This window comes from Vulpes lagopus, chromosome 7, assembly GCF_018345385.1.
Source record: "Vulpes lagopus strain Blue_001 chromosome 7, ASM1834538v1, whole genome shotgun sequence".
In the NCBI taxonomy this organism is placed as follows: Eukaryota; Metazoa; Chordata; class Mammalia; order Carnivora; family Canidae; genus Vulpes; species Vulpes lagopus.
The window spans coordinates 15,086,504-15,104,277 of record NC_054830.1 but is presented as its reverse complement, the minus strand read 5'-3'; the positions used below and the strand labels follow the sequence as shown (position 1 = coordinate 15,104,277).

Genomic DNA, 17,774 nt, shown 5'->3' with positions numbered 1-17,774 from the left:
AAGGGAATGGAAAAGAGGACAGTGAAAGACAAGAGAGATGGAGAGACCTGTGCATGTGGTGGAGACACCTTGGGTGCCCCAGCAGCCCCCCCTACTTCATGGAGGCTATGTAGCACTGCCAGATAAAACCCGGAGAAGCTCAAAGGCACCAAAAGTCTATCCTAGTAAAAATCCTGATAGAGTGCAATTCTGATGTGCCTCCTGTGCTAGCTCCAAGATAGCCACGCTCCATGCCTTTCTCAGCCTGCTGTGCAGCCTGCCTTCTGCCTTTGGGAAGCTGGGGAAGCGCATTTGCATTCGTTTCAATGGATGACTGTCTTAGGGGGCAGCTATTCTGGAGTTTGCCTGGCCCTACTGGGACCGATGGGCAAAAGTATCAATCTTATAACCGGACACCAACATGTACAGAAGACTGAACCCAGAAATACAAGGAGGAAATGAGACAAAAGAATTAAAAATCCAATGAAAATGAGTATAAATTAAAATTCCTATGATCTCCACAATAAAGAAACTCAGTGAGAGTCAAGTCTTGATTGCTCCAGTACAGGAGAATAAAAAAAATTAATCCAAACACCGTTTATGCCAAGTCCTGGAATATGTTTCCATTTTGTCTTGTTTTGAGTTTATGCTGGAGTATGAATGTGTTTGGGGATTGCTCAGCAAGCACCAAAAGCAAATAATAAAGCCCTCCTCTGGCTAATTCCACAGGCATTACTTTGAGTCCCATCTGGTTTGAACTTTCTCTTCCTTCTTATACTTGTCTTAGTTTGGAGGTAACTCCTAGGAACTGCTCCCACAACAATTATGCAGACAATTCCTGATAAGAAATCAGGCCCCAGAGTCTACTTCAATCAAGATGTGCAGCCAAGGCCTGCTCTAGAACCAGCTCAGGCCCCAGAGCACTGGTAAGCAGGCAGGACATGAAGTCCAGAGACACATCCGCCTCCGTAGCCCACGGAGCCCAAACAACTTCAAAGCGAACTCTGTCATTTGTCACAAGGAATTCACAGAGCCATCCCCTAGGACTAGTGGGTGACCACTGCCAAGGCCATTACCTGAGCCCACGAGAGTAGAACGCAGCCCAAGCCTTCTCTGCAGGAAGGCTGCCAACTCTTCCACAGAGTAAGTGCTCCAGAAGAAGCACATCCCTGTCTCTCACTGCATAGTCTGGAATTCATTTCCTCTTTATTCTTCCCTTAGTAGATGTTTAGCCATTCAAATTCAGCTTTCAGCTTCTTACTTTCCCTCTTCTCAAGATGACACAAGCTGTTTCAGGAGTAACATCTGAAAAAGTGAAACCCAGCACTGTGCTAACAGCAACGTTTGATTCTCATTCTGGCTCACCAGACATGCCTTAACTCCAGAAGTGTACACATTTTTTTTTAATCCCAAGAATTAAGCCTCTTATGTCAGAATGATAAGAATGTAGCTCAAGAGCTGGACAATTCTAATGGGAGTCCCACCCGGGGAGAGGCAGGAAGAATTAGACCTAGACCCAGGTTTTAAAGTTGACTTTCTCCATCTGGGGAAGAAGCATTTCTGAGCTATCTTATCTTTAAAATATTCTGTTGTCAGCTACCCATCTGCTGAATTAGCCAGGTTTTATGAGACTTTAGGAATGTCACTTGCAAAGGGCACAGGTCTGCCTTGCCAATTAAATAAACTATTCTTCTACTTCCTGACTTTGCCGCTCCATATGACCAAACAGATTGTAACATTTAATCAAAAAGTACTAGTGTGGGGTGTCTGGGTGGCTCAGTCGGCTAAGTGTCTGTCTTTAAGTCAGGTCACGATCACAGGGTCCTGGGATTGAGCCCCACATTGGGCTCCCTGATCAGTGGGGGGATCTGCTTGTCCCTCTTCCACTGCCTCTCACTCCCCCTGCCGCCTGCCACTCAAGTGCGCATGCTCTCTCTCTTAAATAAATACATAAAATCTTAAAAAAAAAATGACCAACAGAATATAAAGACAGGGGACAGGGGACTGCACCAGTACTGGGGAACAAAAGAAGGTGTCATCGACATGCCACAAATGTCACGGAATTTTGGCAGATGGAACTATATTGAAGAAAAATACCATAAGCCAAACCGTGCACCACCTCCCAACCTTAAGAACAGGCTGGGTTCTTGAGAAGCTGGGCTCTGCTACCTCTTACTTGAAAGGGCAAAGTCCTGAGGGGACACTGGGCCACGGGACAGATGGAAAGCTCACAAAGTGGACCCCTGTGGCTGTGGTGGTGCAGCGGTACTTCAAGCAGTCACGGTCAGGGGTATTGGTGACATCACAACTCATCCCTGGGTGAGGATCAGACCAAAGGAAAAGATGCACCAGGAACAGTGGATTCCCCAAACCCTTCTGGAATCAGTAATGCAGAGACAATGAAGGAGTGTCCTCCCCCCACCCCTCAGGCTGACAGATCTCTAACTTGATATACCAGTCCAGGTCACTCAGCAAACACAGGAGAAAACCCACAAGGTGTCTGTGAAAAGATCCCAAAACAAACAAGGATAACGCAGACTCCTACTTGTAAAAAGACTCAGTACAGAAAGCAAAAATAAGTTTTCAACAGCATCTCCTTATATTCTCAAAATTTCTGAACATACACGGTCTGTGAAGATGAGATAAGATGGTAAAAGAACAAGAAAATAAAGAAGCTTGAGAAAGAAACTGGGAACTGAATGAGATAAGTAAAAAAAAAAAAAATGAAATCTAAAAATACAATAGCAAAATTAGTATCTGCATTAGAAACCACACAAAGCAACACTCATTCAATAGAAACTAGACCAGTGATGTGGAAAGCAAACATGAGAAGTTCTTCCACCCGGCAGAGAAGAACAAAGGGACCAAGGTCAGGAGGGAGACAGAGAAAACAAAGGAGGACAGCGAGCAGAGCAGGTGTACAGTTCTTGAAAACCAGAGCCCATAACACTGTCATAGGAAAAGACCCACAACTACAGATCGAAAGGAGTCTTTGAGCACCCAAAATTTAAGTGGAAGGAGTGACACAGGGATATGCTCTGATGAAAACTGGAAGCGGTGGGGGCAGAGACAGGATGAATCCGACAAGCATCAAATGGGGGTATAAGATTACTGCATGTATGAACAAACCTCTGGGTTGGTCTCAGACTTCCCCACCAAAGGTCAGAGGGTCAGAGGCTGGTGGTTACATAAATTCCACAAGGAATTAAGCTGCACAGAACGATTACTACTGAACAGACAGACCCCAGTGACTACATGTAAAACTGATGAAATCTGAATGAGATTCATACTCTAGTTAATAGTTTCATACCAGTGTCAATTTCCTGCTTTTGCTATTTTATCATATAGTAGTTCTATCAAATGTTATCACTGGGGGGAAGCTGGGTGAAGGGTACCTAGGATCTCTCTGTACTGTCTGGCAACCCCCTGTAATTCTATAATTATTAAAAAAAAAAAAAAAAAAAACGGTCGGCCAAGCATCAAGGTCTACTACAGAAATCTGAAAGAAAGAATGCCATACCCCAGCAAATTGCTGTTCACACATGAAAGCAAAGGACAGTCATTCTCTGTTATGAAGACAACATATGATGTCACAAAAAGCAAGAGTCAGGTTTTTTTAAATGGGCAGACATATGCTCTAAAAAGCTCTACTGATGAGCATTAAACCAGTTAAGGAGACTTCAATTTGGATAATTGGATGTGATTTAAAAACTAGCAGCAAATACCAAACATAATGTTTAAGAAATAATACATGATCAGAAAAGGTATAATATAAAGAATAAATTAGGCCTAAAAACTCCTACCAGGGGTGCTTGGGTGGCTCAGTCAGTTAAGCATCCGACTCTTGGTTTTGATTCAGGTCCTGAGATCAAGCCCCATGTTGGGTCCCTACTCAGTGGAGAGTCTGCTTCTCCCTCTCTCTCTGCCTCTCCCCCAGTCATGCTCTCCTTCTCTCTCTCTCTGTCCCCCTCAAATAAATAAATAAATCTTAAAAAAAAAAAAGAAAAGAAAAAACTCCTATAAAAAAAAAAACCCTAGAAAAATAGGTTGTGTAAAATGGAAGTGTCACTGCCTCTCAAGTTCCTTATTGCACACAGCAAGCAAAAAATACCTGGTTTTATTTGGCATGTTGATACTAAACACTAAAGAAAAACACTTAAAGCTATCTTTTAGCAGAATAAAAAAACAATTTTTTTTAATCTCTAGAGGAAAAAAAGAGAAAATTCTAACTGTAAGACACCCATTAAAAAAAATAGATATCTAGGGATCCCTGGGTGGCTCAGCAGTTTAGCACCTGCTTTTGGCCCAGGGTGCGATCCTGGAGTCACGGGATCGAGTCCCACGTCGGGCTCCCAGCATGGAGCCTATTTCTCCCTCCTCCTGTGTCTCTGCCTCTCTCTCTCTCTCTCTCTCTCTATGTCTATCATAAATAAATAAATAAATAAATAAATAAATAAATAAATAAATAAATAAATCTTTTAAAAAAAAGACATCTAAAACTATGTTTTAACTGAGTCTACAAGTGATGTAACAAAATAATTTGACAGATAAGGGCTAAAAGTTAAAAAAAAAAAAGTGGACAAAACACATCAAAGAAACAAGACAACAGGGACGCACTGTCACATCAGACAATAAGAGGGAGCCTCTGCAGACTACCAGGTATTAGCATTAAAACCAACCATAAAGCAACTATAATTAAAATATGGGAGTAATAATATCACAAATGGATCAAATGATCAGAAACAGAGCTTTAGTAGTATAATAGCATAAAAGAACTAAGTTATATTTAAGGTAGCCCTTTAAATCAATGAGAAAAGGACCATTTAAAAATAAAAACAAAAAAAAATAAAAAATAAAAAAAAATAAAAATAAAAAACAATTGGTTATTTAGAAAAAGTCATTCTTTATCTTCTATACTAAAATAACTCCAGTTGAGTTCAATGTAAAACTTAAACCATAAAAGACTGAGAAGATATGAATGTATCTATCTCAAAGAAGGTCTTTCCAAGTACATATTTGTATGCTAATAACCTCACTATAAACAAAATGCACGGCAAATGACAAACTGAGGAAACATATCTATAAAAAAATATTATTAAGAAAAGGACAGGGGCACCAGCTGGTTAAGTGTCTGACTCTTCATTTCTGCTCAGGTCATGATCCCAGGGTCATGAGATCTGGCTCCACACTGAGCTCTGGGCTCAGCACAGAGTCTGCTTGAGATTCTCTCTTTCCCTCTCCCTCTGCCCCTTCTGCTGGTGCTCTCTCTCTCTCTCTCTATGTCTATTGCTCAAATAAATAAATAAATAAATAAATAAAGTCTTAAAAAAAAAGGAAGAAAAAAGAAAAGAACAAACACTCCTTGCCTATGCAGGCAAAAGACAGGATTAGATCATACACACACACACACACACACCCTAAATTCAAACATCCATTTAACACATGAAAAACAAAACAAAATGAAACCTCGCTATCATGAATAATGAAAGAAATACAGATGAAAACATCTAATAACTTGAGAGATAAATGGTCTTCAAACCTTCAAATACCACAAGCCAAATTAAGTTTCCTTCAAGTACCTATCTATGTAAGCCTTAAACTTGTTCATGGCTTTTTTGAGATTCACATTAAAGAAATAATAGAACATGTTTACCAAGATTTGTGCCCCAAAAGTGGGAGATGAACACAGCAGTCAAATTGGCCAGGGGATTCGCCAAGCCCTACTGCTTGAGTAACCAGCAATAAAATCATGGTAATAAATTTATCTTCATTTCATTTTTTAAAGATTGTATTTTATTATTCATGAGAGACACTCAGAGAGAGGCAGAGACGTAGGCAGAGGGAGAAGCAGGCTCTCTGTAGGGAGCCTGATGTGGGACTCGATCCCAGGACCCTGGGATCACAGCCTGAGCCAAAGGCAGACACTCAACCACTGAGCCACCCAAGTGCCCCAGTATTTTCATTTTAGAGCTTACTATGGACCCAAAGAAATAATTATGCATGCCTAGCCCATGGTAAGTGCTCTGTAACTATTAGAGAGTTGTAGCAGCAGGGGCATATTTATCTACAACATCACACAATAGGTTCAAAATCTCTTTCCTGAAATGCTTGCAGTCAAATGTGCCTCAGAATTAAGACCTTTTTTGGATATCAAAAAGCAAGAGCATATTTATCCAACAAAGTCTAGGAGAGTACCCGGCAATCAATTATATTATTATATCTACAGAAAAATATATGAATACTCATTCTGAGTGAGATAAATATCAGTTCAGGTTTTGCAGTCAAGTGAGTTAAAAAATTTTTTTTTAGTTTTTAGAGCTTTCTGGACTTTAGATTTGCACAGAAGGGATTGAGAACCCATATTTATTTATTTATTTATTTATTTATTTATTTATTTAATTTTTATTTATTTATGATAGTCACAGAGAGAGAGAGAGAGAGGCAGAGATACAGGCAGAGGGAGAAGCAGGCTCCATGCACTGGGAGCCCGACGTGGGATTCGATCCCGGGTCTCCAGGATCGCGCCCTGGGCCAAAGGCAGGCGCCAAACCACTGCGCCACCCAGGGATCCCGAGAACCCATATTTATAAGAGAAACATTAAAATCTATCTAAATGTATGGTAATAAGAAGTAAGTTACATAAGTTATAATATGTGATAAGATGGAAAACTATACCTCTATAAAGTCAGTTTTTCAAAGAATATTTAATAAAATGAGAAAATGTTCATGGATGGTAGGTGTAAAAAAAAGATAAAAATACGCATTATGGATTTAACTCTGCCAAAGTAAATTACATAGATGTTTATAATTCCAGAATAAAAGATACAAAGAACTATACCGGGATGTTAAATTAGCTGCACTGACTTACACTCTTTAGATTTTTCTGTACTTTCTAATCTTCTAAAATAATCAGGAAAATAATCCACTAATATTTTGAGCCACTTATGGCTGATGTTCCTATGCAGGACTAGAGGGTTAACAAGTCCATCTCTGCCCTCAAGGAACCTAGAATCTCAGCTCTGGAGAGCTCTGGGCAGTATTCAGCTCTCTCTGCAACAGACTGCATTTCATCAGTAATTCCCGGCTGACATCCTGGGACAATGTGACTGGGGCACCAGGACTTTTTCACCCCTTCACCAAATGAACAACTGAGGTGACCCTGCAAATCAAGTCAGTGGTAAAAATGGCATCGGTGGTACAATTAGAACTTGATTCAACTCATGACCTTATCTAAGGAAGCTACCAAAAAACAAACAAAAAGGACTGTTCGGATGTGTTTGCTTTTTCTCACTGTATTCATCAAATCTCAATTATCTAAGAAATTGCTGGAGGAGGAGGAAAAGATTGTATTTGGATTTGTTCCAGGTGCTTCTCATGAGGAAGAGGATGTGAACTTGAACTTGACAGGCCCAGTAATGAAAACCTCAATCATTTTGTGGAACATGGGATGCTAGAAGGGTTCATGACACTAGAAGGGTCCCTCATTTATTTATTTATTTATTCATTCATTCATTCATTCATTCATAGAGACACACAAGGGGGGGTGTGTGGAGAGGCAGAGGGAGAAGCAGGCTCCACACAGGGAGCCCAATGTGGGACTCGAAACCGGGTCTCCAGGATCACGACCCCGGCCAAAGGCGACGCTAAACTGCTGGGCCACCGGGCCTGCCCTAGAAGGGTCTCTCTTACCAAACAGGCCACCAGTGTCTAAGGGGGTGGGCCTTCAGCCACAGTGTGCAAGGGCTCAGTTCCCAGTTACCTGAGTGTTCCTAACACCCAGGTGGTATCCATGAACTCCTCCCATGTCTAGAATTCTCCACTGGCTTAATACACAGCTCAAAAGTATTTTACACCAAAATGCTATTTGTGACATAATCATTATAGGCTGTTATCAGACCCAATTTGGAACTTGGAATGCAGATAAATAAATGGTCAGTCAACTCAACACCTATTCACCCCAAAAAACCAGAGAGGCTGATAATTAATCACATTAATATAGATTACACTAGTCTTTTTAAAATATTGCAAAGAGGAAAAATCCATTTGTGTGAGGCTTTTGATACCCATAAATTCTAGCCAGCTGTGGAGTTAAATAAGAAGTTAACTCTCTTCACTTAATCCTACAGAAAATGACTTGTCGGCAGGCAGACTGTCCTCTGGGAATACTTTTTCATTTGTGGAATGCTAATCCTTCCCATCTCTCCCTCCCCTTCTCCCAACCCAAAGAGGAGAAATGTGAAGTAAGTGCACATGGTTCCCCATGGAAGGGCGACCTTCATAAAAAGGAAAACTTTCCAGGATAAAGGGCTGACTTACCCTATCCCAGCTGAAACACAGGCCCAGTCGATCAAGCTGCTTCCTCATGTGTTCAATATTACTGTGAAATGGAGGGAAGAAAGTTTGGTTTTCAGAAGACAGAAGCCACAGACAATCAACACTTTGAGGATATGAAGGGAAAGTAAAAGTCTAGGTTATTCAAAAGGGCTTCCAATGTTGTTTTGCCCTGGGGAAAAAAAATCAGTAAGACTCAACGAAAATATCAGTGTATTAGAAGATATCTATTTGGATTCATCCAGAATCTACTAGAAACCACAGTGGTCTTTGGCCCTGGGGACTGGCTCTTCCTCTGGCTGTGATAGGCAACCCCTGTGGTATGTGCACTCCTGGCCCTTCCCTATGTCTGTATTCCATGCAAATTTAAGCCAAGCATTTACAAGTTTAAAATCAGCTGAAGAAAAAAACCCTAATGTACAAATTGTGGGAATCCAAAAGAAACCGCTTTCGGGTTTATCGGTCAAAACCTAAAATCTAAAACTATCCAATAATTGAGATAGGGGGAGAAAAGCAAATTAATCAACTTTATTATGAAATGAAATAAGGGAATACGTTTTTTTCTTTCCCCTTGGTAATCTCTGCTTAGCCAACAATAGTTTATTTTCGGCCAGGCTTCGTGCTAGACATTTTGCAGAAAAGTGCCTACTATGGACAATGTTTGTGTCTCCCCCAGAGTTTGTATGTTGAAACCTAATTTCCAAAGTGATGGTATTTAGAAGTGAGGACTTTGGAAGGTGACAAGATCATGTGGGGGAAGCCCTCTTGAATGGAAGCAGTGCCTTTATGAAAGAGACTCCAGAGAGCTTCCCTGCCCCTCTGCCACGTAGGGACACAGAGAAAATGGCCACCTGTGAACCAGGAAGGGGCTCCTCTCCAGATACCAAATCTGCAGGTGCCTTGGTCTTGGACTTCCCAGGCTCTAGAACTATGAGAAAGAAATGTTTGTTGTTTATAAGCTACCCAGACTATGGCATTTGTGTTATAGCAGCCAACTAAGATGGACTATCCCTCTTTTACGGACAAATAAACTGAAGCAAAGAAACGTTAAGTAGTTTCCTCAAGGTGATTAGCTACCAAGAAGGCAGGATTTGCACTGAGGTGGCCTGATTCAGGGGCCATCTTCTAAACCACTATTTTTTCTGTGGAGGGGTTGGCAAACTTCTGCAAAGGGCCAGATGGTAAATGTTTTCAGCTTTGTGAGCCATATGGTTTATCACAACTACTCGACTCTGCCCCTGTATCATGAAAGCAGCCATGGGCAATATGTAAACAAATGGGTATGACTGTGTTCCAATAAACCTTTATTTACAAAATCAGGCAGGGCCGAATATGGCCCATGGGGCCTAGTTTGCTAATCCTCCATCTAGCTTTACATCAGTTTTGTGCCATCTTTGGTCCACTTTATTTGACTATCTTTTCTTTCTTTTTTCATTACTCCCATGTAATCGAGAATTAACCATAACTGAGAAAGTGGTAACTAGGGGTTAGGAGAAAAAAAGAGAAGTGAATGGTACAATGGATGTTTCTACAAAGTAGCCTCGGGCAAAATAAAGCAAAGGGAGGTCAAAGACAATTGAGATAGGCCCTGGAATTGCCCTTCTAGATCTCTTGAGGCATGGAGTGGGGAAAGGCCCCCAGATCTTTGTGAAAGAGGCTGGTAGAGTGAGCCCAGAACATTCCGCTGGGTTCTGGTGTGAGGGATGGGCACTGCTGGCCGACATGTACATGGAAGCCTGAGGCACAGGTGGAATTGGGGATGTGTCCCCCTTGGAGAAGGCCATATTCAAAATACACTGGCCATATATTTCTACACTGAATGTCTAAGTTTCCATTGTTCTAGAATGGTGAAGGCAAACATTAACAGAATTTTCTGAGAAAATTACAGTGTGGAATTTGGATATAGCTCACATTGTGGTCAAGCGGATGAGAAACACTATAGAAATTTAACAAATGCAACCCTGTCCTTCTTTTTCCTTCCAAATGCAAATACCCAGGGGAAGAATAACTTTATAACAACAAAGCATCAAAATGAACACATTCCGAATGAATACCCAGAACCTTCTCTGGGACTTCTCAGTTAAGAATACAGCAAGCTAAAAGACAAACGCCAATATACATAATCCTGCTCATCGCTTGGCAGACAGCAATGTTTTGTTTGCTTCACTATCTGTTTCTCAGGCACAGAGTTAAACATTTTTTTAAGGTTTCTGTAATGGAAGTATTTGAAGACGCCTGTAAATACATACCTTTGCGTCCAACTTTCTGGATGTAGATTCCTCTCAATCGCTGCATTTTCAGCAGGCAGTCCAAATGCATCCCATCCCATGGGGTTGATGACCTAGCACCCGGAAGAGAAATATCAGCCATGGCAGATTGCTAACCCCTCTATCCATATTCTTCTGGGTCATAAACAGGCATTCTCTCCTACCAACATGTCATATCCCTTTCTGGACGACTCTAGACTATGCTTCTGAAAGCCAGCTGACTACCATGACAAATGCAGAGGAGAGCATATAGAATGTTACACACCAAGGTGCCCATAGCAGTTATCTCTGAGTAGACTCACCTTCATGACTACTCTTTACTTTCTTACTCCTGTCTGTATTATCTATAATGAAACCAAATCGTTTATCTAAAATTACAGTTTTTTAAAAATTCAATAATATGTACATGTAAAAATGCACAGGCATTTAAAATGCTCACCTCATAGTACTTTCTTCCAGTTGAGGAGCTGGGCCATCCAAAATGGTAGCCATTGGCCACATGTGATTATATAAAGTTAAACTTAAATTAAAATAAAAAATTCAGTTCCTCAGTCATGCTAGCCACCTTTCAAGAGTGCAATAGGCACTTCAAATCACTTCTGTAAGACGTACCCATTCCCTGAAGAAGCAGCCTAAAATCTTAGAGCTCAAAAGGCTTTGATATGTCCTCCAGGCCTAACCCCCTTTTATTGGACAGTTTAAGCAACAAGGGCGTCGCAAGAGTGAGCAGCCTAGCCACATCACAGCAGTAGCAATTACCTTCAGCCAGGATGGGCCAGTATAAGGCATTCATTCTGCAAATGGACAACAGTTACAGCTCAGCTGGCAGCTCCTGTCAACCTATTTTACATGAATGGGAACAATGGCTTGAAACACATACTGTGGCACCAAGGGACAGCCTTGTTTGTAATCATATAGACAGCCTGAGCTTGTTCACACACAAGCTGCATTTCCTTGGGATAATGACGAATACTCAGAGGCACATGAGACCTGGGGGCGTGGGCTACTGTGGCAGCCACTGTCATCTGCTACCCTCGTAGGCAGCACCCACAACATGGCACATCACTGGTTCCCCCCACAATATTTCAGTGGTGTCACTGGCCAGAGGTATTATGGAGGCCATCCGACAGCAGGGAGGTAGACGTCTTGACCTCACACACATCCTTACCCCTTTACCTTCCTGAACGTGAGTTATTCATGACAACTGTCTGCAGCACATTGGTGCCAGATGTTGGAAGTTCTTAACCAAACCAAATGGACCATGAGCTTCAAAGGGCCAGTCATCTACTTGGCCTTCTTTTCCATAAAAGAGGCCCAGTGGTTCTGTCCTGCATAATTAATGACTCATATCAGGTGCTCCACTTCAAAGTAGTCCAGCTGTTCCTGCCACAGCTGGCCAAAGCAGGGGTAGCCCGGGAGAGAAGGCAGCCGCCAGAAACCCTGGGTGGGAAGAGCCCTGCCTCTGTCCTGGGCAAGGACACACTGCCTAATAGATCTGGCCATAGTAGGGGTGGTGGTGAGTCTGACCCACTCAGATCTGCTTTCCAGAAGAGATATAGGCCTGGGGAACAAACAGCACTGTGGAGTGCTCCAGCTGGCTACTGCCACAGGGGAGGCTGGGAAGCCTTGGATGTCCAGACAAAGATGACATGATTCCCAGGCTGTCCCACGTTCAGCCCTGCATCCATACACCTCCTGAGTTCAGTGAGAATAGGGTCCTTCCTTTCTCCTTTACAGGATGTTTCTCAAAGTCCAGACAAAATACGAGCTTACTTTAACACATGGAACAACACAGTACATGATACATAAAAGCAAAGCTGACTCTCCCCCCTGGCGCCAACCCCCATTCTCAGCTCTTTGACTTAACTGGTAACACCAGCCTCTGTATCCCTCCACATCTTTCTTCTCACTCAAGCACAGATATACAAACATATGTACATATACACAGGAGCTGGCTGGTTTATTTTGGAAACAACCTATTATACACTTTTATGATCTGCTTTTTTTTTTCATTTAACATATCATGGACATCTGTACAAACGATGTAAGTATATGTGTGTGTACACCTATGTGCTTGTGTATGGCCTTTTAAAACATCCTAACATTCCCCAGGTATATCTGCTGTTTGTAGTTTTAGGAACTTGACCAGATACAACCCAATCCAGTTGATCTTTCAGATCCAAGGTCTCTCTTCCTCCTGCTAAATGGGACAGACCCAGGAGCCCTGGGTGGCTCAGCGGTTGAGCGTCTGCCTTTAGCTCAGGGCGTGATCCCAGGGTCCAGGAATCGAGTCCCACATTGGGCTCCCTGCATGGAGCCTGCTTCTCCCTCTGCCTGTGTCTCTGCCTCTCTCTGTGTGTCTCTCATGAATAAATGAATAAAATCTTAAAACATAAATAAGTAAAAAAAAAAAAAAATTAAAAATAAATAAATAAAATAAATGGGACAGACCCAAAATGCTTCATCCTTCCAGGTGGTGTCCCTCCCCTTCAGGAAACTGCTCTTCCTCCAACTTCACACAGTCTTGCTGGGGGCTGCCAATCACAAAACCCACCCCTCTGGTTACACATGCCTGAATGCTGCTTCCCTGGGCTTGTCTGTTGTCTGCAGGGGGTGGGTGTAGGGGTGGAGGTGGGAGGCAACAAAGATCAGAAAAAGGACAACACACTCACTTTACTCATTTCTCCTTGGCCCAGAGGAACAAGGAGATGAGATGGGGACTCTGGGTGACCCCACCCTCCACCTGGTAGAGGTATCTAAGAAAACAGAGCTGGTATGGGGACAAAGACTGGGGATACCCACATGGTTCCAGGACCTGTCCCGGTCCCCAAGGGCTTCTGACACTACCTCTGATTCTGTGAACTACACCAGTCTATAAAAACAAACACTCCCCCCCACCCCCACCCCCCTTGTGGCTTAAGCTGGTCTGAGCTGGGGGCTGCAGTCTCTGGTAGCCAAGAATCCTGAGCAAAACAAACATCTTTCAGGAGACAGCTATCTCTTCAGCATTGCTTAATCCACAGATGAGAAACATTCCCTTGTATTAACTATTAAGCTTCATAATTTTTTCTCTTTTTCTTTAATTTCCAAAAGCTAAAAAAAAAAAAAAAAATTCAATCAACCAATCAATCACATGTTGGAGATTTGTGCTGGATTATTAGAAAGTTCTGCAGTACTTCCATAGACTATACAAGAGCAAGTGTGATTTCCAGCTGTGCTTTAATTCTTCTGGGGCTGCTTCACTGGAGGAAAAATGTAACTGTTGTGTAACTGCTCCAGGAGAAAGGGGAAAACTTAATTACCCTTTGGTTTCTTTGTTGGAAGTGCCAAAATAACACTGGTTCAATGCTCCTGCCTATCAACATTCTGTTAGATGCTGTCCATATTTTTAAATAAAGTCAATACAGAGGCCGTCACAAAAACGGGTCTGGATTTACGTAATATTTTTCTATTTTTGTTTTCAGATGAAATTCACATGAAAAGATATTCTTAGCCCACATGTTATGTTCCCAAGCTGTCTATGAAAATCAAGTTAGAAAATCTTAAAGCTTCTTAATATTCCATTCTTACCAAAAAGCGACAAAAAAGCAAACGCCTGCCCTAGAATACAGACTATGGGAAGGCCTCTTTGCATCATGAAGTCAGAAGAGTTCTCTCCACTATGGGCCAAGTCACTGGAATAAACGTTCCCGTGAGCCAATTTCTATGGAACAGGAGAGGGGTCCCATCACTCCTCTACCTGGGTTTCCAGAGCCTCCGGGACCAAGTGCAGAACTCGCTCTAGTGCTAGGAGAGGATTCACCGCCGTCAAGCAGGAACCCAGTAAAGCCTGTAACAGGATCATGAAAATACCAAAGCCTGTCCCTTTCTCCGAGGCAACAAATTCTATTTGTTGAACAAACTGTCACAGCCCCTTGATAGTAAAGATACCACGTCACGTGCTTCTTTTGCCAGCCTCCTTCACCACTTGGTCTCTTAGACATCGTCCACATGGAATACCTCCAATGTAGACCCAGGATGCCTGCCTTCTTGCCTGTGATTTCCTGTGGCCAAGACTATCCAAAACATTCACTGGAAGGAATTCCAAACTCTCCTTTTTGGTTCTCAAATTCCTCCTCCTTTCTTCCTATCACCCTAACTTGGTTTAACCTTTACAGCTAGGGCTACCCAATCCCTCTCAATTCCCTAGGCATTAACTCTTCTTGGACATGAGTGCTTTCTGTAGAAAAGGAATCATAAAAAAAGCCTTAGTAGCTTTAACTTGGAAATCTATTAAATTAAATTTCCAGTGTGTGAAAAACCATCACTTCCAGCTGCTCTTCTAACACTCTTTTACACATTTAAAATTAAGTGAGAAGCTGAGAGGGACAGTGGAACAACCCCCAAATCCAGAAGAGCGGGAGGACCCCGCCACCACCCCTAGACTGAAAGAGGAATTAAGTGGGAAGCAGAAGTAACAGAGCTCCACGCCTGAGGTCATGAAACTGAAATACAGGGGTCTGCCCAGACGGAACTGGATTCCTGAAGAAGATACTGACCAGGGCAGACAGAGGGAAATTCTCCAGCTTCTCCTTTCCTCCTACACGCCAGGCTTGCCAGAATTTCTTCTTGTCCAAAACCAGCTGGAGGCCAGCTGCCACCAGGGCTTGGGAAACGTGGTCTGCAGGGGTCTGTCCTTCTGCTCTGTGGGGGTCAGAGCAAAGCAGTGGGTGGAGCTGAAAGCCAACGGGCCAAGGGCCAGCCCGGGAACCTCAAACCTACCACAATTTGAGATGTCAAAGGGGAGTCAAGGCCAGCCACTGTCAAAGGGCAAACAAAGGAATCAGAAACCTGGCAACTCAAACCAAGGTTGGGCAGAAGGTAAGGCCTGGGAGCTGGGACTAGGCCAGTCTCTGGTGTGGACAGAATCACGTGCTCAGGGCTCACCCTGACAGGGCCTTCTGCTGCCTCGCGAGTTGAGCTGTGGACATCTCAGGGTTAGCAGGCAGGATGGATGGCAAGTAGACTATAAAAAAAGGATATAGGAGAGAGCACGGTTACATAGGACAACATGCAGATGAGGTTCTGAAGGGATATACACTGGAACATGCCAGGGGTCACTGCCCAGAAGGGCCTGGTCCTGGAGGGGGTGGGCAAAGGAGACTCTAGCCTCATCTATGTCATATTTCTTTTTCTTTTTTAAAAAAGACTTTATTTATTTATTCATGAGAGACACAGAGAGAGAGGCAGAGACATAGGCAGAGGGAGAAGCAGGCTCCCTGTGGGGAGCCTGATGTGGGACTTGATCCCAGGACCCCGGGATCATGCCCTGAGCCAAAGGCAGACGCTCAACCACTGAGCCACTAAGGTATCTCATATTTCTTCTTTTTAAAGGGAGGAATATGGGATGTTATGTGCAATTTAAAAAGACATTTTTTAAGAAAGAAAAAAAAGAACAGGCAAAGATACAGTTCTTCCTCCAACACAGGAAGTAAGATCAAGTAGAGGAAAGAAAACTTTTAAGGTAAAAAGGAAGGAAGCTGGGGCAGCTGATCATCTGCCTTCCTGATGGCAAGAGGAAGAGTACAGCTGTTACTACAGAAGGGCCAACCTATTCCCTAGGAATGACCAGCTTTCTCCCCTTTTCATCATAAAACAAAACTTTATGGTTGAAACCAATTGAAACCAATTCAGCTTCGAGCTGAGAGCAACCATGGTTACTGCTTCTCAAAAAATTGCTATTTTCAGAGAGTGTCATGGTTTCTCTGGAGTAGATTCAACACTTTATTTCCAAGAAATGAGAAGCACAACATTTAATTTTGTTTAGCAAGTGTAATAACCCATCATTATTATAGACTGAGGATCAAAGTCCTCAAGCGAGGACTTCAGAGTAAAAAACCTGAATGACAATACCTAGACCCAAACCAGAAGACCTCCTCTGCGAAGGTGGAGAGATGTGACAAGCAGATAAATCAGCCAGTTTCTAATCAAGACACTGGACCAGCAATTCATTCCTCCCTTCAAATTACATCGGAGAGGATAAGCCCTGGAAATCCACTCTCTACTTTTAGAAGCTGCAGAGAGTCAAAAATTTGAAAACTAAATGCCCTGCTATGCACCCTCTGGACACTTCATATACACTTGTTGACTGGCTGGCAGGCTGAAAATTGATGAAACATTTGTTATCATTCACTTGCTAAGAACTCCCTCCGCTTCCTGATATTTGGGGGTAATCACATTATGATCATGCAGCAGCAAGACACAGAGCCTCAATTACTTCCTCCTCCACAGTGACTAGCAAAAAGGCTCAAGCAGAAAACCTGACTTGGGCAGTGTGCGGAGGCTTCTGGCCTGAGACAAATGAGTCCAAACCCAACCCTGGGAGAGGGACTGGGCACCTTGATGCTGTCATCACCCTGCTTTTGATCCAGAGGGTGCCAAGAAGACAAGCCAGGGTGGCAGGTGGGTCATTTTACTTTCAAATCCCCTGTGCATACAACATACAAAAACACAACAAAATCACCATATATGCTAAGCTTTAAATACGTCATCAGACACTGTTGAGTTTAAGAAGAAGCCAATTGGCAGGGCAGTCTTTTCTGACTCTTGAAAGAGAATAACTGATCTCTGGCTCCAAGAGGCCCCTGCTTAACCATCCAAACGTCAGGACTACCTTATTTTTGCTACTATTAGTTGGGTTACACTGGGAAATTGCATTACAGTTTTTCTCACTGCCTCATAAGAACCTTGCCACAAATCTGTGAGGTGGGCTGGGCAGGACTTATCATTGGCATTGACTAAAGCCCCTATTTCTGATCAATTCATCACCCCCAAATCACCTAACTCTCCACTTATAAACTCTGTATCGGCGTGCATATCCATGGCCTGGTCAGCTATTTGTGATGTCAGCTTTCCCCAGGAAAGCTGTGATGGTCATGGCTTTTAGGCCTATCTCCATAAAGGAATGACAGCATGGAGGGCCATAATGATCCAGTTGCACTCTTTTCTCATTTCTCTCCTTTGCACAACTTGTTTGCCATTATAGGAGGAAACCAAAGTACAAGCAATCTTGAACTTCCCAAATCATCATTCTCACCCATTCTCAAACCCAAATTACAATCTGTGGTCTGGCTGGGTTCACAACATACAAAAACAAACCAGAGACTGGGAGAAGACATTTGCATTGCATTTAACCAACACAGAGTGAATAATCCAGAC

At 42.8% G+C, this 17,774-nt stretch overlaps 1 protein-coding gene across 4 annotated transcripts in view; it reads right to left on the bottom strand.

Annotated features, from left to right (window-relative positions):
- The window catches only part of LARS2 (leucyl-tRNA synthetase 2, mitochondrial), a 157,495-nt gene that overhangs the window by 119,800 nt on the left and 19,921 nt on the right, over positions 1–17,774 (bottom strand). For all 4 annotated transcript variants that reach the window (XM_041762667.1, XM_041762666.1, XM_041762669.1 and 1 more), the window contains 2 exons: positions 10,560–10,651; positions 8,296–8,356 (listed from right to left, as the gene is read on the bottom strand). In XM_041762667.1, coding sequence (XP_041618601.1) covers positions 8,296–8,356; positions 10,560–10,651 — 153 coding nt within the window. The remainder of the gene's footprint in view (positions 1–8,295; positions 8,357–10,559; positions 10,652–17,774) is intronic.